Genomic DNA, 20,462 nt, shown 5'->3' on the forward strand with positions numbered 1-20,462 from the left:
TATATTTTTTATTTTTTTAATTTAAAAATTAAATATTGATTTATTTATTTTCTTAAATGTAATATTGTATAAAATCACATATATAACAGCATCAAAGTGAGACCTCCCTCTTGAAAAAGTGCCAGAGTGAGACCTCCTGGTTGAAACCACATCACAGTGAGACCTTCTTGTTGAAAAAAATCCTCAGAGTGAGACCTCCTGCTCCCGGTGGTCTGACAGCTGCTCTCTGTGTGAAACGGAAGACATTTTGAGCCGCTGCGGTCGGTCCGGTCCGTTATTCTGGTGTCAGCCTGAAGTCCGGGCTGACGTGCTGGAGAGTCAGTCTCCAGACTCGAGCTGGAAACCCCCCAAAACACGGAGATTTAACCGGAGAAATAAGACGACAGTTGTAGTTTAATAACCGGCGTATGTGTAGCACAGATAGTTAGCCTCGAGCCAGCCTACAAAAGCTAGCAAAGTCCTAGATGCTAGTGAGTTAGCGTCACCTAGCTGGCCTGCCCTCCTCCTCCACCTCCTCCTCCACCTCGACAGCAGCAGACACAATGGCTTTAAAACGAATTACCAAGGTAACACGCTTCCCCTTTTCCCCCAAACATTCAATTAAAACTCACACTTTAACCGTTTTAGCTTTAATTTCTGATATTTGTGCCTTCAGCTTGCTAACTTGAACCGTCAGGTTGTGCTGCCGATGACACAACATTTGACATAAACCGTTAAATTCACAGCTGCGGTTTGCTTCGAGACATTTAATTTTATGTTTTTATTTGTTGTCTTTATGTTGTGTTTATTAAAATGTATGCGTTTATTTTAGCAGAAAACTCTTCTCGGTGGGTGTCGAAGGGTTCAAATGAGACAATAAACCGGTGTTAGCTTTAGCTCCAGGCCCCTGAAAATGTTCATTTAAATAACTGAAAAAATAACCGTGACAGTAATTTAACTGGCACCTGCTGACGTTTAGCTTTCATTTTGTCACTTTCATCTGTTTTTACAATGAAGTTCATTCTTTTAAGTTAAAGTCAATCAGTGGTGGAAGAAGTACACAATTATTTATTGAGGTAAAAGTTGGCACTTATAGTATTTAGTAATTATATTCTCTAAAACTTCAACAAATTTGCACACTTGTTTTGTGCATAAATACTGGTAGTATCTTACCATATGTACATCTGAAATAATTCTGTAGTATTTGGTATTTTGTATTTTAGGATATTTATAGAGAGTTTGTATTTCTAATGATCAAAATTACTTATTTAAAATTATTTTACAGGTTTGTTATTATTTTAAGCCCTTTTCCAGATCATTTCTTTTTTCTTCCTTTTTTTTCTTTTATACTTTTTTACGTTTTCATTTTTTCTTATTTCTTATCTTACATAGTATATAATTTATAAAATAATTATTTCATATATAATATATAATTTAGATTTTTCCTCTTGTAGTGTGACATGTGTGTCATTGTTTTTTCATTCTGTTGTGCAGTGAAACCTGAAGTGACATCACTTTCTCTTGTGCTGGTTTCAGATTCCTTTAACAAAAAATATTTATATGATTTCTGTCAAAAACATGGGGAAGAATTTAATAAGCAACTTGGTAAGAAGTATTGCAAGAAATAAGTAAAATAGGAAAATCATTTTTTTTAGAGCTAGGGGAAATGTCTGAGGAACAAGGAAAAAAATAGTGAAAACTATATTTCTCAGTGAAATATGAATTACATATTTAAAATTATGCTACATAATTATACTTTTTAAGCACTTTTCCTAGATCAGTTCCTTTTATTTCTTTTATGTTCTCACTTTTCTTATTTCTTTTATTTTTATTTTTTAAGAAAACATTTTTCAGATAATTTTCTTTTAGTTTTACCTAATTTCTTGCTATTTTTGGGTTGTATCTATCTGTCAAGTACTCTGTTACAAGTAAAAGTCATGCATTCAAAATCTGAGCTTAGTAAAAAATTATTAACATCAAAATCACTCATTGTAGTGAAGGACCTGTTTCATGATAATATTATTACACTGGATTTTAATGTTTTCACGACTTTAATGTTGCTGCTGGTAAAGGTGGAGCTGATTTAAATTACTTTGTGTACTGCTTGGTGGGACACTTAAGGCAACATTAGACAATTAATCAGGAAATTAGGACAAAAGGGAGGATTTGATGCTTTCAGGATCAGAGTAACATTTATTACTAAGTAGGTTTTTTCACTGATGAGAAATTTGCTTTTGTTACACACATCAAACATACAATAAACATATTAAGATGAATGAAAATAGGGTTAATGGATACACTCAATAACATATATATACAATAGAAAAATTAAAATTAAAAACATGACAAGGATACTTAAAAGAAGTGCAATAGTATATTAAATATGCATCATTTGCCTCATGTAATATTTAGCTGAATATCTTTGAGTTTTGGATTGTTGGACAAAACAAGATATTTGAGGACGTCATCTTGGACATTTTTCAGTTTTTTGTGATTTTAAAACAAATTGTTTTATAAATTGATTAATCAAAGAAATATTGCTAACAGTAGCTCTGTTGAGTCACAACAGGCCTTTTGCTCTATTTTTCACAATATATTATCAGTGAAAGTTATGTGTGTGAAAACATGAATCATTGTGTTGTTGTTACCTTAGAATGAGCCGTTTGTATCTACATCAGGAGCAGGTTCACAGAGTTTGGCATGTTAACAAATAAATTCACAACCGTTAAACACAAAATAAAAGTATAATCAGATTTAAATGAAAAAGTAATTTAAAGGCAACTTGAAGAGGTTTGTTTTTACTCTCTGTTTAAAACCTGTGTGCTGTTTAAGTCTTCACCACCTTTATAAGAAAGTTAACTACCTGTGGATATCAGCCACACTTGAAATCAAATTTACTGCATTCAAATCTTCTGTTGAGCTTTTCAAAAGAATCTCTGAAAGGTGTCATATTTTGTGCCTACAAAAAAAAAGAATTAAAAAATCAAACAACATTATCAGTTTAAATGAAGTTATTCACCTGATTAAGTGAGTCAGGTTTTTCTTAAATCAATTTCCTTTAATGATTACACTTTATTTATTAGATTGCTGCTTCGCTGCCCTGTTTGTACAGCTGCCTGTGGAGACCAAACAGTGAAAATGTTGTTTGTGAGAGGCTCAGCATCAACAAATATGGATTGAAGCAGAATGATTTGTTAGATAAGAATATGTTGTGAATTTTGGAAATGATTACATCGATCTTTTTTTAAACACATTTCCCACTTTTGGGCTTCACCACCCTTGAGTCACTGGAAATGTTTGGATCACACAAGTCCGAAACAATCCTACAAGGCCGACATTGTAGGGCTGCACAATATGTAAAAAAAAGTTATTGTAGTTATATTTACAAACACTGCGATAAGAGTTGCCATTTTAGTGGGAATGATGATTTTTGCATTTTGTTTTCAATGGAAAAATCTAAAAATGATGATAATGTGGTTTTTGCTGGGGTCTCTGGACCAAACAAATATGCTCCCTTATGTCTTGAATATGAATTGTAAGCGGAGGCATTTCTGTTGCTCCACAATGTTTCATTGGTAAGATGTGACACATTTTAACTCATTTGCCATTTCAGCAATATTTAGATTAATTGTGCAGCCCTGTGCCACTGGAATATAACGCTACAAAAAGCAGAGTGTTAATAATATCAGTGTAGCCTAATAATTGTGTTGTTTTATCTGCAGCTTTGCAGAAATATCAAGTTTAAATAGAATGTATAGACATGCAAAAAACTTAATTTAATCTATTTGGTACATTTACATAAGTCCAGCTACGGTTTCAGCTCGATTAGGTCATTTAATTGGTCTACCGTCCTTGTCCCAGTATACAAGCAGCGGGGGAGAATTGAGTTATTGACGGAAGTATCTCCGACTCCTCCACGGCAGCTTTATATACAATAACTTCAGGGTAGAAAACTGCCACGTCACGATCATTGATATCAGTTTAAGTGTACGCTTCATTTAGAATATTTTCAGCACTTTACGCTGCTGTGAGACAGCTCTTACCGACGGGTATCTGAAGCTGTTATATCACAAATACCAAACTGAAAAAAACATTGATTTTTTTTTTAGGTGGCTAAAGTATGTTTTGCTGCGGCCCTGTCCACAGCAGGACGTCGCTTAGCTTCTGTGCTTGTGTTGTGGGACTGTTCTTTATTTATCAGAGGAGGGGCGTAGCTGGGGTGTGACTTTTTTTTATTTAATATTAATATATAACACAACCTTTTTAAGTTGTATGTCCCTCACCTGAGCCAAAAATAAAAACATAAATCCCTCCTCAGTGCTTATAATTTTTTTTTAATGCCTGACCTGTTTTTCAGCATGCCTTCCCCTCTCATAAATAAGAACAGTCCCTATCTTTAACCCACAAGGGAGGCTGGTGCAGGGACTAGGAGCACATACATGGTGTTTATGTCACGGGGGAAATCGACTTCCAATTGCATAATCTGGGCATGACTGCGATTTTCAAGAAATTTATTTCAGTCATTCTAATATGTTTACTTGTATTTTAAAAGTCCAATTTTAGTTGGACTAACACAATTATTCAATATCTAACTAAATCATTGAGTGAATGATTTAGTTCATTTAAATTTTCCAGACAGATATATGATAGCCAAAAGTAACAGATTCTTAAAGGTAATACTCCAAAGCAAACATGTCAAGGAGATTTTCATAAATCAGTTGCAGAGCAGAGACTCATAGTTTAAAAAATCAAGCTGTTCATTTTCTTGATTATATCAAATAAATCTACTGTGACTCCCAATATTTGTTATAGCTGCGAAAAGTGACAAGGGAGGAGGAACCACCAGTGGATGTGAGGAATTTCTAGGGGACATATTTAGTGGGATGTGACTTTATTTTCATTTAATGGATTGAAAAACTAATGAAACATTTTAAAAAACAGCAGTAACAGTTTGCGTACGGTTTAAACCGGCTCTCCCAGCTGCTTCTGTCACAGTCACTGTCTGAATTCCTGACCATTTTCTCGCCTCCTAAACTCAGTCAAATCTGAAAGATGAGCCGTGTGTGTGCTGCCGAGCCTGTATGTCACATACCAACAGTCACACACACACAGTTTGGCTTCAGGCGGACCCGCAGGCTGGAAATACAAACCCCTCGTCCTATAAGCAGCCGTGTGTTTTCACCCCCGCTCCGCTGATATATCCTGATCTGGCCTCCCGACTCTTCTGTCCACACGGCTCGCTGAGTAAAAATAGGCTGCTGCTTACACATCAATAATGACCCGAGTGTCTCAGTTTGTTTCTAATGCTGCATTCACACGGGAGATACAAGTTCAGCTTCATGTCTCAGCTGCTGCCGCTGGCCTTCACAATAAATATCTGTCTTTGTAGTGCTGTGAATGCTTTTACAATCCAACATTTGGCCAATAAAATGTTAAAAAACTGTAAAAAATGTCCAAAGTGACGTCCTCAAATATCTTTTTTTTTTTGTCCCAAAAACAGTCAAAAACACTTTAATCAGTTTACTATGATATAAAAGAGCAAACTGGAGACATGGGAGAACGACTGGAGATCTTGTTTGATAAATGATTAACTGACAGTTGCAGGTGAATCTAAGGCTAAAATAATGAGTCGATCAACACAAAATAAGGCAGAAACAATGTATGTTGATAATTGATTATCTCTTAGTAAATATTTCTTTGTATACATAGATATCAAGCTTTAAACAAACTGTAAGGTTGACATTCATGATGGACGTTATTTACCATTTTCTCTTATGGTCTAGTCAGTTTTGGTGAGATTGATTGGTAATGCAAACAATTTATTTGCAGCAGTTACATAATCCACTGATTTTTTTTTTCAGTAACTTGGTTTGAAGTTTTACGTGTTTTAACAGCAGAAAAAATGTTGGTTTTGTATGTTTCTGCAGACTACAAATAAGTAACATTTACTCGTTATCAACTTGATTACAAACAGCTGCTTTTTGTGGCACTATCCTGGCAGGAATTGAGTGATGTCATGGTCAAAAACATATTTTTTTTGGGAGTATCCTGGCAGGAACCGTAGCAATGTCTCAGTAAAAACAACTGCTTTTCTTGCCACTGTCTCAGCAGGGAAAGCATACTGTCTTGGTTAAAGAAAGTCTTTTTCCCGGCAAAAGTTGAGCGATGTCTTGGTAGAAAACAACCACTTTTTGTGTCACTATCCTGGCAGAAAATGAGTGGTATAATGGTGAAAAAAATATTTTTGTGGCAGTATCCCAGCAGGAAATGTTGGATGTCTTAGTCAAAAACAACTGCCACAATCCTTTGAGGAAACGCAGAGCTGTCGTAGTTAACAGAAACACAGCCGTTTGTGCTGCTATCTTGGCAGGAAAGGCATACTGTCTCAGTTAAAGACACCCGCTTTTCGTCTCACTTTTCCAGCAGGAATTGAATGATGTCTCGGTAAAAAACAACTGCTTTATGTGCCTTAATAGCTGCTGGAAACACAGCAGTGACTCGCTGAATCACAAGCAGATTTGTTGTTTGTCGGTCTCAAACAGTGGTCTGCAGCTTGGCAGGTGTCTCACCGAGGTGTCACAACATCCACTTCATTTTTTCTGGTTTTAAGAGTTGTTGGCTGAATCAAGAGAAACTTTCCAATGCTATCAAAGTTGATACATAAAGTTTTTTAATATAATTCTTGAGTGTATCAAACAGCCTTGTGCTCCAGGGGGAAAAGCTAGTAAGTGAGGATTTCAGTGTAGAATATTTTAGGGCTATCGATTTAATGTTCCCATTTATTTGATAAAATAATCAATTGACTAAACTTTAGAAAACTGGAGCTTTAGGTGATGTAATTTCTTTTGAAACCCAAAGATATTCAGTTTTTGTGATATAAAACAGATCATACTAACTTTTGAAATCTAGAACCATCAGATGTTTGACGTTTTTGCTTGAAAAGATAAATCGAATATCAGGAAGTTGTTTGCAGGGCATGAAGTAAACCTTTTTGGGGTCAAAGGTCAAAGTGGCAAATGGATTTTAAAGTTGGCAGCCGATCAGTTTCCAGGAGTGACACCTGTAAAAATAGGATTAAAATAGCTCTGAGTGTTTTCTAGATTTAAAAAAGATCATGACAACATGTTTTGTGGCTTGAACTGGACTCTGTGATATTTAGAACTTGATGTACTTGATTCATTTGATTCCCAGTTTAACCAGTAACCTGACAACATTAGCTGGCTGTTATTAAGCTCTTTATAAAGGACAGAAAAACAGCAGAAACAAACACCAAAACACCATAAAACAGCTCTGATGGTTGTTTCAGCACATTTCAGGACTTTATATTTTTCTATCATAAACCACTTCTGCAAAATCCTAACCAGCTCTCGTAGGTTAATTTAATACCACACAGACAAAATGTGCGTCAGCTCACAGCAGCAGGTCTGTGGTCAGTCAACTAACTCTGCTGCATCTTCATCAGTCACTTCTCTATCCCTCACATGTTCAGTTTTAATTTGATTTTTTTATTTGAAAAGTTGCAGTGTGCCCTAATCAACATTCAGACACATAGATATGTGCCAGGGTAAGCCAAATCTAAACTTTTAAGTGCCTGTTTGTTTAATTATTGCTGCAGATTGTGTATTAGAGCATCTCATCAGACAGTAGAAGAATCTTTGAGAGTAATAATATCTTTAGCTATCTCAGTTGATCTGAAGCTTCCTGTAAACCTGAAATTGCACCAGGAAACTCTGCATTCATGTTGTCATATCAGATTTACTGAACATGCAGCTGCTGACGGCTGAAAGCATTCCTGCTCTGCTCCGAGCCGTGATCACGAGTACGACACATGTTGTGTGTCTCTGTAACACAAGCAGAAACTAATAATCATCTTCATCAGTGAGTAACCTATTTGAAACTTGAGCAAACTGGCTTTTTCTTTCAAAAACACGAAAAGGCAACGAGCAACTTAACAAGACAGGGCTAAAAAATGAGCAAGAAATTAGTAAAGAAGTTACAAGAAAATTACCTTAAAATAAAAAAGCATAAACAGAAGCAAAAGACAAAATCAAGAAAACAATCTAAAAATGTGTTAAATTAAAAAAAATCTAGAAATGCATCTATTTTTTCCCCCTGTAATTCAATTTTGAATATAGAATTTTTTAATAAATAATATTAATTTTATGAATGTAAAATTTATTTTGAATATAAAATGTAATTTTCTGGGCATTTTTCCTTATTTTTTTCCTTATTGTTAAATAATCCACCTCTCTTTTTAAAAACACATTTTTAGTTTCATGTAACCTTTAACTAATTTCTTGCAATTCGTGGGACATTTCTTACCAAGTTGGTCATTGCTTTTTTCCCATGTTTTAGAAAGAAATCAAACCAGTTTTCTCTGGTTTCAAAGAGTCAAATAGCTTGTGAAAAGCGTTAAGGAAACTGATATTGATCCAAATTTTAAAAGTTAATCTTCGCAGTTGTTTGATCCTTTAGTTCAGAGTTTCTTGTAGGAAATTTGTGGAGATGGTTGGTGGAACTTGAATTGCTCTGACATTTATTATTGCAAAGTCAACATACTGTGTGATCTTTTGATCAATAGAGTTACAAAGCTGAAAGTGAAGCTTGAAAGTGCCGTGTGTTACTCTGTAGGAAGATAGTTGAAGGCTGAATCTTTCTCCCAGGTAATTAAATACTGTCCGTTAAGTTTCAGTCTGGCCTTCTGCTGCTCCATCTGTACCTCGAGAGTTTGGAGCTATAAATAACTTATAACTTATAACGATATATATATTCCAGTAGCGCTCCAATAACACAGTCCAGCTACAAAAATAGAAACTCTGTTTGTGGTGGCAGATATTTTAATTGCGGCATCCAGCCATAAATAAGTGTTTGTGTGGTAAACCCCCGTGACACAGTGAGCAGGACGGATTAAAAAAAATAAATCATTGCCATGGTTTGATATTAATCACATAAAAAAGATATTCAGGTTTCACCGTAATGCTGCAACTCCAGTTGCTACTTTGAGTAGAATTTAAATTTTTGTTCATTTTTAGTGAACTAGTTTTACTGTCATGCTTTAATAAGTTAAATTGTGACTGATTAATATTTGTGAAGTGGAACTGTGATTATATTACATATTTATAGTGTTCTGTACTAATATTGCAATGCTACGCTAAGTTGATTTTAGAGCAATATTCTGAAGAAACATTTCAGGTCCTTTACTTTGTACTTTTTTTTTTATTAAAAAAAACATTAAGTGGAATGGTGATTAAGATTTTTAGGTTTTTTTTGTAAAAATAAAATTTAATTTAAGAAATGTTTGGATGCAGACATTTTTCTTGTAGTGCATTGTAGTTATTAAACTGTCCATCATTTACGCTAGATTGATTTTAATAACTTTAAAGTACTTTACTGTTCAGCTGTATTATCCAGGTAAATACAAGTGTCGCATTGGGACTCTGAAGCGGCGGATATTCAAGATCAAATTACTCACTTCGGGGCAAAAAAACGTAACTGTGACTTCCCTAGTTTATATACTTTTAAAATAAAAGCCGCTTCATACTGGATTTAAACAAAAAAGTCCAGTTTTCATCTGTGGAAAAAAAACATTGTTTTTCTGAGTCTGAGATAAAACTGTCATTTCCTTGTGTTATGTTGTATTTTCCACAGTGGACTCTCACAGCTGTGACAGTTGTGATGATACACTGTTTTAAATTAATTAATATTAACAAAATAAACTCGTATTTCTGATGGCGAAAGGTTTGTAAACAACACAGTTGTGTCGTAGATCTGAACCTGTTTGGTTTTGTGGAAAAATCTCACTCATAAATTTAGGAACTATTACTTGCACAGCACAAAGGCAGCTCGTGTATTTTTGTGGTTTGTGGTTGACATGTTTGGTTCGCTGTTAAACATGAAGCTGATCTGTTAACAGATATCAACGAACACGTGTTCACAGATGAACATGTTTGAACATATGAAACCTCGACTGAACCTCGCGGTTGGTTTTTTGTCTCTATGTAGGAACTCTTCCTGTTTTTATCTCATCTGAGCACAACCGGCTTTACTTGTTATTCTTATTTTTGAACTTTCGAGAAGTTCAAGCAGCTTCACGGAGTCGTTCACATATTTAACATACAAGAGCAAAACATGACAGCAGAGGAAGACGAGAGCTTAGTAATAAACACAAGGCTCAAACATGTAGAAACAGACAGATAAAAAGGAGACATTTTTACAGTGGTTATTGTTGAAGCTCATCACCAAAATGTAATTAGTTAACACATTACTAATAATTTAGAATGATAATTAACGGAATAACTAATGAGCTATAAAACATATTTATTTTTCTCTGTACATCTAATTAGTTGTTTTTCAAGGATAAAAAAAAATAGTATGAAAGTCATCCATTGAAAAAAGTTTTCAGAAAAGGGACACGGCTATATTATTATTAGTATTATTATTATTATTTATCTGTGCTATTGTGTCAGTTGTAAGGAGTTGAAGGACTCTTTATCCATACAAAAACTTGTCAACTTTTATATATTAGAGTACATTAATTATTTATTAGTTAACCCAACATTTGTGGAGAGTCTCTAAACTTTTACCAAACAACAAAGCCACCCCTGACAACTGAAAGCTTAAGGTTATTTTACAGTAAAAATTGCAATGTTTACATTTTAGGAGGTTTATTTTTGTCCTCTTAAACTGGGGCTGGCAAATGAGGAGAAAATCTCAGTGCTTTTGACCAAATTTATTGATATCGGTGCTTTCATAAAATATTAACACAATGAGATTAATCATCAGAAATGTGGATACATGATCTGATATGTTTTTTTGTAGTTTGACCTTGTGTTTTATTGCCCTTTTTAAACAGTTTTTTGGTCTATGATATTTATCCTATTTTTTATTTATTATTTGTTTTATTGTTTTTAACCTATTGATGGACAGCACTTTGGTCACCTCTGTTGTTAAATGTGCTTTAGAAATAAATTTGGATTGGATGTGATTACTAATTGTTTAAGATAATAATAGACAGCTAGAAGAGTCTTATAAGTTCAGAAAAGGACATCTCTGCACTGCAATCCAGCCTTTTAAACCAGGAAAACATGACAGAGATGATATTTAGTGCTCTAATATTGACATATGGCCAGCCTCACAGCTGACAACAGGATGGACTCACTAACTGGAAAACATGTAAATCTGACAGAACTGGAGTTGTTTTTAAATCTTTTTTTCTGTTGGTGGAGTCTGGAGTTCAACAGTTAACTCTTGGATTTAGTGGTTAAACTTTGCCTTTGTTAGATACGATCGGCTGCCTCATTCCTCAGCGTGTTTGTTTGTGACACCTGGTGTTGATTTTTTCAAACAGGAAACAGTCCAAGAGAACAAAATGCAAAACGAGCAACAGCTGGCAAACCGGAAGGAAACATGATAAACGATTTGGTTTGTTTCAGTGTCAAAACGACAGAAAACTGGTCGTAAAACAGCTGAAGAACAAAGAAAAGACATTTTGATTCTTGACTTCTTATCAAATATTTCATACACTATCTTACTAGTAAGCAGCTTTGTTATTTTGATTTTTTTGTGATGAATTGTGTCTTATTTTACAGACTTTAAAATCTATGTTAAGGAAACTTCCTAGCGAGCAATTTTTGGTTCTAAAGATGTTTAGAGTTTGAATACACCTACTGGAGCTACTTGGACACGTCATCAGTGAAGTACCCGGGGTCATAGGGTGTTTCGGGTCTTTAATCTTCATACACTCTCGCCCGGGCGACCCAGCCGGGGTGATCAGTCCCTGGCTTGTTTCCAAGTGGTGTGATGTTCCACGGATCCACAGCCACCGCGAGGACCTCTCTGCGGCCTCTAGGATGTTTCTGATGGCTCTTTTCAAATGCAGTCCTTTCACTCCAAGGAGTTTGAGGGTTTGCAGAAGTGAATGGCCAGCAAAGCCTCGGTATCCGACCTCGACCGGCTCACAGCGGGCTTTCCAGCCGTTGTTTCGGCACTCTGTGCTGAGCTCTGCGTACTTGGCCCTCTTTGGCTCACGGGCCTCTTCAATCCGGTCTTCCCAGGGGACAGTCACTTCCAGGATAACCACTTGTTTGGTGGACTCCGATGTTAGTACCACGTCTGGGCGGAGAGAAGTGGTTGTGATGTTGGCTGGGAACTCGAGCTGTCTTCCGAGGTCGACTTGAAGCTGCCAGTCACGAGCTGTGGGGAGGAGCCCCCCAGCAGAGTTAGGCTGGTGATATTGTGCCTTCTGCCCCGCTCTAATGAAGGTGATTGACTGTTTAGGGGCTGTCTGGGTCTTGCTGTGCTGGATTGCTGTGCAGATGGATTCTGCCAAGGCTTTTAACACTTGGTCGTGGCGCCAATGGTACCGCCCCTCCCCTAGCGCTCTTGAGCAGCAGCTCAAGATGTGTTCCAGGGTGCCCCTCCTCTGGCACAGCTTGCACGCGGGAGTGTCCGCCAGTCCCCAGGTATGTAGGTTGGCCGGGCTTGGGAGGACATCATAGACTGACTGGACGAGAAACTTGATGCGAAGTGGTTCTGTTTTCCAGAGCTCTGCCCAGGTGACTGCGGGAATCTGCCTGCTCCCACCTGATCCACGCTCCTTGTTTGGACATGCCGGCGATCTTACTGCGGCGTTCTTCCTCAACCTCTGCTCGTATCTCATCCTGGATCAGACGGTGCTTCTCTTAACCACGGGCCAGATCGTAACACGGCTTCAGAAAGGAACCAAGACCTGCTCGTCCCGTTACCACGGAGCCTACCAGCGTTTTATGCCTTAGTTGCGCCTCAGCTTTAGTGGCCGCTTCTTGAGCCCGCCACTTCCTCCCGGTCTTCACGTGGATTCCAGCTTCTGCGACTTTGGTGTCTGCAGAGTCCCTGTACACGGGTGACTTTAAGCTCCTCTGTTAGCGCACTGAAAGGAAGGTGCAGCTTGTTGGAATGGCCAGGAGAATATTACAATGCAGTGTTTTAGTGATGTTTTTAGTGGTAAATTTCCTTTTATTTCCCAGAAGGTTCTTCTTAAATTTAGGGTAACGTTCTCTATAAAGTTAAAAAAGTATATACAACTATTTTTGGTTAACGTATCACATTACAGGAATACTTCATAAAAGATTTTCCTCCATCGCAGACCTAAATAACATTTTCTGAATGTTGCTGTGAAAATGTTTTTCGTTTGTTCTCATGTTAACGTTATGGGAATGTTTTATGATCTGTCAACTCTCAACATCACCAAAACATCCTCTCAATGATGCAGTTAAAACATTACGTCTTGGTCAGCATTTAATCATACGGGAACATTATTTGAAATAATAAACATCCTTTAAATGTTCTTTTAACATTAGATTAAGATTTTGTCTTTAAAATATTATTGCAACTTGTAGATAACGTTAACGAGCGTTATGTGAACGTTCCCTGCTAACTGAGTTGGATCCAGAAACTTCATTTTGTATGTGCGATGTAAACAGAACATGTCTTTTATTTATGTATTAATTTTTAATGAATTTAGCTCTTTTCTTTATATTTACTTAATGTTTCTTCTTGTCTCTGCTTCCAGGAGCTAACTGATCTGTCCAGAGATCCTCCGGCTCAGTGCTCTGCTGGACCTGTCGGTGAAGACAGTAAGATCATTTTTTGACACGTACAGACTTTCAGTTTGTTTGTGTGCACCTGAAACACCGTAAACATGCTTAATCAAACCGCTTTACTCTTATTTCCTTCAACAGTGTTTCATTGGCAAGCTACTATTATGGGGCCTGTAAGTATCAACCTGCTCCGACTTCAGTTTTTTCTTGTTGAACGAATGTAATCAAAACATTATTGGATTCATAACGACATGACAAGATACAGTTTATTCACATTTTATTCTGGAGTTCACTGTGAAATAATGTTTTTATTATGCTCAGCAAACCACAATGCATCTTATCTTTTGTGGTTCTTTTCTTTTTTTTGGACTTATGGTATAAATATTACATCCGTACTGCACATCAGAAGTACTTAGCCTCACCCAAACACAGAAATGAGATAGACTGAGAGAAAAAACAATCCTGAGAAAAGATAAATGCTAACATTGAACCAATGCTTTCACCTCGTTCTTTCACTTTCTGAATTTCACTCAAGTTCCCATTTTCATGAGTTTCAAGAAACAAACATGTTTGTCTTTGCAAACAAAAGTCTTATTTCTCTCAGATTTTGTACACAAACATGTCAAAAATGTGTTTTAGTGAGCACTTCTCCTCTGCCAACATAATCATCCACCTGATGAGTGAGTCTTATAAAGATGCAGATTAAACTACATGATTACTAGACATTGGTGCCTGGAGATGGCCATAGATAGAATAAAATGCCAGTTTTGTTAGAAATAAGCCTTTTGTTGGCATAGAAAAGTTCTTTTGTCTTTTGTTTAAAGTCGGTGGAAGTGAAAACAAAAGTGCTGTATATTTCTGTTCCGTGAAATCCACCTGCCCCTCATGGGAAAGTATTCTTTGTCCTGTCACACATCCTCTATGAACTGCACTATATTCCCATTTCTTGAGGGACACCTCCTGTGTCTTCCAGCGTCCTCTAGAAATCAGAAACTTTTTTCAGCTGAGGCCGTAGTGTCAAGAGGGATCTTATTTCTTGCAGTGTGAACACAATAAAACGGGGGTTCTCAGAGCTAATAATTCCTGCAAAAATGCCTAATGATTCGAGTTTCTAGTCATTTATGTCATGTGCATGTTAGGTTGCAGATAAGCAGTCGTTGGTGATGAAAATCTCAGGCTCCCTCCAACAAGTAAAAATAAAAATAAAAGAGTATTTAAAATGTAAAATATTGCAAAGATTAAAATGCAACATATATAAAATACATGTGTATGGTAGGCAGTAATCACAAAGTTAATAAATATTTATTCTGACAAGTAATATGCAATTTAAAATTTAATTCAAAACACCATTTTGTCCCCAGACGGTAATTTGCAGAGGAGCTTATAGTACAGTAACACAACATGTAAACTAAAGACTTAATGATGATAATGACATGAGAATGATGTCAGTCGCGCAATAAAAGTAAAATACAGTATACACAGTATATGTAGCACAATAATATAAAGATGTAACAAGTGGTAAAAGTATATTAAATAAAAAACATGCCACGCTTTTGTACAAAAAAATTTAGAAACACAGTGACGTATAAACTGTTAGGAGTGATGATGTGTAAATAAATAAATGTGTGACTTTTCTCTTTTGTGTGTTTTTTTCCTGCTGCAGCCTGACAGTCCCTATCAGGGCGGCGTATTTTTCCTGACAATTCATTTCCCCACAGATTATCCCTTCAAACCACCCAAGGTCAGTCTGCTGCTCCTCTCACTCGTCTGACGTCCTCAGTGATTCCTAAACATTTTATTCCCTATAAAAATGATTGGAATTTTGTTTATTTTACTTATTTATTTTTTATAAATGAGATTTTTTTTAAAAAAAAAAAAATGTGTATTTTGGGTTTGAATATATAAACATCACAATCTGTTTGATTCTATCATTGTAGAAAATTATATTTATTTAATAAGCTTAAAATATTTTTTACATGGAAATGAAAGGGAACTATATTTAATATTTGTGAGCAGAATTATTAGTTTTTTTGTTTAGTTTTTTTAAATTTCCTTCCAACTAGAGTTTATCTGTCCGACCTGAGCGTCGGGCTCAGGTTTTGTTATTAAAGTTCTCTGCCTGACCGTGTCCACACGTGTTCAGGAGAAACTCGACACCGTTTTTAAAATGATACAAAACCTCAGATGAACTCTGTCGGAAAGACTGTTTGTGTCTCTGAAGCTGCTTCGATCTGTTCAGGCGTTTCTCAGCGTTTCTCCTCTTCCCTTCAGGTCGCCTTCACAACAAGAATTTATCACCCAAATATTAACAGTAACGGCAGCATCTGCTTGGATATATTGAGATCACAGTGGTCTCCCGCATTAACTATCTCTAAAGGTAAGACGACGTCTTCAGCCTCATGAGTTTACTTAATTAGATTTAAAATTTGAAAGTGATGCAGAACAAACCAAAAGATGTTTCTTGAAGATTTACAATAACCATTCAGGCTTTACAAAATAAAAAATAAATAAAGAAGAAAACTAAAAATCACCATCCTTTGCTTTTACTTGCTCTAAAGTTTTACAAATTTTACCAGATTTCAATCTTTCGACCTGAAAACAGTCATTTACCTCAGAGACAAACTTTGGATTTTCAACCTGATTGTTATTAATGTCCTGTCGGGATTTGTAACAATATTTATACTTTAATGTTCTGTGAAAAATATTAACAATGTCAGATTTATATCCTCCGGATGGTGCTGTGAGCTGATGGTTGGACCCGTTAATGACCGATTGCACTGAAGAATTGTCCAATTTTTTATGTATATTTTCATTTTTCATTCTCTGACTGCTAACAGTACTCAGCTTTCTGCTTTGGACTGACAGCAAACTTTTTAAAAACTTTTAGAAACGTTTATCTTCTTAACTTGTAAAGATAATGAAATATATATTATTTTTGTTTTGTTGTATATTTCAGTTGTGAAGGTATAAAAATGTCATTTTAAGCTCCTGTTTTTGTCTCTGCAGTCCTTTTGTCCATTTGTTCTCTGTTATGTGACCCGAACCCCGACGACCCGCTAGTGCCAGAGATCGCCCGCATCTACAAAACAGACCCTGTTAGGTGAGTTTATATCTGAATTATAGATAAACAAAAAAAGCCGATAAACTCATCAGCTGTTTTTTTTTTTTTTTAATATTTCAAATTTATTTAAGTTATTATTTACTTTGTTCAACCTTTTTTAAACACTGTATATAAACGTCAACGCCTGAAATACCAGGAACAAACAGAGTCAAGAAATAAAAACTGACAGCAGTTTTCCCAACACATCAGCTCCTGTTTATCCCCAGAGCAGAAATGAAAATATATGTAAAATGCTAATTTACAAACAAGAGGTTTGTAGATTAATAATAGTTGAATAATGAAAAGTTTGTGTCAAAGTTAATATCGGGTGGAAAAACTTTCATCTTAATTAAACAGATGAACTAAAGATATTTTGTTATTTTTAAATCTTCTCCTCTGGAGGCTGGTGTTCAGATTTCATTTGGGACTACAAACTTAAAAAAGAGTTAAAAGTAGAGTGTGACGCCTCAGCGTGGAGGATTGTAACCGGCGTGTCTGTCTCAGGTATAACAGACTAGCCAGGGAGTGGACAGAGAAGTATGCCATGCTGTGAGGGTAAGAGCTGAGCTGCCGTCTGATTGGAGCAGAGTTAACTCACCTGAGCTGTTTCTGTCAGACTCCGCAGGCTGATTTGAAATTGAAGCACGTCGATGCAAAGCATGGCTCCAGAGATAAAGACGGGCGGAGCTGCTGATCTTTCATGTTTTTGCCCTTTTAACAAAATCCTTTACATTCCTGCAAATAACAAAACATCTTAAAGTGACACTTTAACTCTGACCTTTTTGTTTTTCTGATTTATAAAAACAAAAACAAAACAAAAAAAAAACTGTTTGGTTCTTGCTTTTCAAAGAAATTAAAACTTGGTGGTTGTGTGGAAGGAAGGAGATAATTATAAAAAATAATGATTAGTTAAAAATGTCGAGCAGGAATGAAAAATGAGCTAAAACATGAAAAAACAGTGACACCAACAGTTTATGCCTTATTTGAATTAATTGCTGTTTTTTACTTGCATGCAAAAAAAAATACTTAAGTGGGTTTATTTTAGTCAATGAAAGTGATAAAAAACTCATAAAAGATCAAATGATTTCATTCAAACACAAGTATCACTTCTTGTCTGTGTTCTTGCCCCCAGAATAAATATTTGTACTGCTAACTATCTGTGTTCACATTAAACTTCAGTCAGGTTTAAAGTTACTGAAGTGAAACACGACTGAACACTCGGAGCGTGACGCAGCACCACTCAGGACCAAATGCAGTGATGGAAGAAGTAGTCATATCCGTTTTTTATGTAAAAATGAAAAATACCACAGTTTAGAAGGCAAGGCAAGTTTATTTGTATAGCACGTTTCAGCAACAAGGCAATTCAAGGTGCTTCACACAGAACATTGAAATACAACTATAGCAAGTAGAACTTCTTAGTCTCAAACACAAACCGTTCTGGTTTAATATTTAACAATATGTTTAATTTTATGAACAGCTATTTTTTAAATAGAAAATCAACTTAAAGAGGCACTGAAGCTGTCAGATAAATGTGAAAAGTACATTATTTCTTTCTGAGATGAAGTGCAGTGAAACTATAAAGTAGCAGAAAATTTTACTTTTAGGCTCCATTCAAGGTCCATTCGAGCTTCAAACCACACGATGTTCACAACTTTTGGTCTGTTATTTAGTTTTATCAGTATAACAGTATCTAACAGTATATATGGTCTCTTGATAATTATATTGATGCCATACAACCTTTTAGTTTCAATGTTTGAAATACAAATTTACTTGTTTTACTCAACCCCCCCTTTTTGGTTTCAAAATAAAAGCCTCTGACAGCGTTTCTGTTGACAGACTCCCCTCAGTTGTAAACACGGCATTTTACGGCGAAACGTTGGCAGGATCGTGTTGTTGACAGCGCAGTTGTTTGCAGGGCTCCATTAATGAGTGCAGTATGTGCTTCTATTTGTGGAAATGCAGTAGTTATTACTGCAGGCAGCTCTGCAAAAACTACGCTGCCAGTGTGAACACCAAAAATATGCAAACCGCAGAAGTTATTAAACTACATGATTACTAGTTACTTGCAGAAATCTGCAGCTATTAATGTGATAATCCCACAAACGTAATGAATTTACCACAAACGGAACAGCAGTTACCTACTACAAATGTAATTATAATTTATATATATAGTAGTATATAGTAAATAATTAACTGCAGATGTCCAGAAAAGACATCTATGTGATGCACAGAAGAGACATCTATACTACGTCCAGAAAATACGTCTCTACTACGTTCAGAAAAGCCGTCTAAACTACGTTCAGAAATATTTCGTCTTTCGTTTGTAGTAGGCAATTGCTGTTCTGTTTGTGGGATTATCACATTAAAAGCTGCAGATTTGTAGTACGTTTGTGGCAAACATTAAAAAAGTGCAAATCTATTGAAACTTTTATTGAACAACTGCTGCCATTGTCTCAAAATATCATCACTGCCGGTGTGAAACATTTAGATATGAAATATTCACAGATGAACGTTTGTGTTGTTTATTTGTCACGCCCATCGGTGTGTAACGGCCTTTAGACTGCAGCAGGTTGTGTTGCAGCTGTGTGTGTGTGTGTGTGTGTGTGTGTCTGTGTCTGTATGTGTCTGTGTGAGAGTGTGTGAGAGTTTGCAGGCATGGCATCGTCCTCTCTGTGAGCGGCTGACAGACGCTGACTCACCTGTGTGTTTCTCCACCTGCAGGTACAACAAGACGGCTCAGGACTGGACTCAGAAATACGCCATGTGATCCTCCTCCTCCTTCCTCTTCTCACTCACTGCTGGAATAAACTGATTTTCTCATGTGGCCACCCCCCCCCCCCCCCCTCCCCCCCCCTCATCAGCCAATAACAGCAATTTGTTCATTATTACTTTTTTTTGTCCTAAAAGCTTTTAAACTCTTGATTTTTCTCTGCTTTTCAAAGTCAAATTCAAAAGAGGTAAACCAGATGAAGGGCTGAGGACTCTGAGCTGTGAATGTGCCAACTGCAAAACAAACAAACAAACAAACAAAAAAACACCAAGCAGAGTGGACTGAAGAGAGAACTGTTACAATAAATAAATAAATACTTTAATGCATGTCAGTGATTGGTTCATGTGCTGCTGAGATTTAAAAAAAAAAAAAAAGAAAGAAAAAAGACGACAGCTGTTTTGGTTTTATTCTGTTTTTGTTTTGTTGTTTTTAGACGAGAGAGCCGTTAGTTCATCCATCATCCAACACTGTTCTCCTCTTTTTGCACTGAAGATGAAACTCAAAGCTCTCAACGGCTGATCGATCAACTAATAGCTCTGTGATGTTTTTTTTCTCAATAAAGTTGAACAAATTGCATTTTTTTGTTGCATTGTTTTTATTTTCCTATATAATATTTGCATGCTGCAAAATTAATTATCTTTAAATCTGCAATATTTCTCTTTATTGGAAAATATTTAGTTTAATGGCGCAGAAGATAAATAAGCAAATACAACTTAACTAATTAATCAATTATCAAGGTTATTTTTCTGTCAGTCACTAATCTGTTTCATTAATTCTGATTTTGGTTAAAAAATGAATTGACTGAAAAACGTATTTCCGCTTCATGAAGCTGCTGCAGGTTGAATGACAGATTTAAAGGTGCCAAAATAGTGACTAATAAATAAGTAAGGTGTGAACTGTTTTCATCAGCTCTTAGAAAGTAATACTTTAGTAAAAGTAGTAACAGCAAAGTAAAGACATACTCAGTTGCAAGTAAAATTCCTGTAGTTATACTCATAAGTATTTGAGTATTACTAGCAGAATGTCATTAAAGTAT

General features: G+C 36.0%; 1 protein-coding gene across 1 annotated transcript; it reads left to right on the forward strand.

Moving 5' to 3' along the window:
- Positions 1 to 228: 228 nt before the first annotated feature.
- LOC121947809 (ubiquitin-conjugating enzyme E2 2-like) lies at positions 229 to 20,002 on the forward strand. The gene is made up of 7 exons (XM_042492932.1): positions 229 to 566; positions 13,529 to 13,592; positions 13,698 to 13,729; positions 15,220 to 15,297; positions 15,828 to 15,933; positions 16,563 to 16,656; positions 19,378 to 20,002. The coding sequence occupies exons 1-7, from the start codon at positions 543 to 545 to the stop codon at positions 19,421 to 19,423; spliced, it is 444 nt and encodes a 147-aa protein (XP_042348866.1). The 5' UTR covers positions 229 to 542; the 3' UTR covers positions 19,424 to 20,002.
- Positions 20,003 to 20,462: the final 460 nt, after the last annotated feature.

The sequence above is a fragment of the Plectropomus leopardus genome, chromosome 9, assembly GCF_008729295.1.
Source record: "Plectropomus leopardus isolate mb chromosome 9, YSFRI_Pleo_2.0, whole genome shotgun sequence".
Classification (NCBI taxonomy): domain Eukaryota; kingdom Metazoa; phylum Chordata; class Actinopteri; order Perciformes; family Serranidae; genus Plectropomus; species Plectropomus leopardus.

Coding starts and splice junctions, on each gene's coding strand:
- LOC121947809 (XM_042492932.1), top strand. CDS start 543: ATGGCTTTAAAACGAATTACCAAG. Junction 15,934..16,562: donor CGCATTAACTATCTCTAAAG/GTAAGACGACGT, acceptor TTGTCTCTGCAG/TCCTTTTGTCCATTTGTTCT. Junction 16,657..19,377: donor TACAAAACAGACCCTGTTAG/GTGAGTTTATAT, acceptor CTCCACCTGCAG/GTACAACAAGACGGCTCAGG.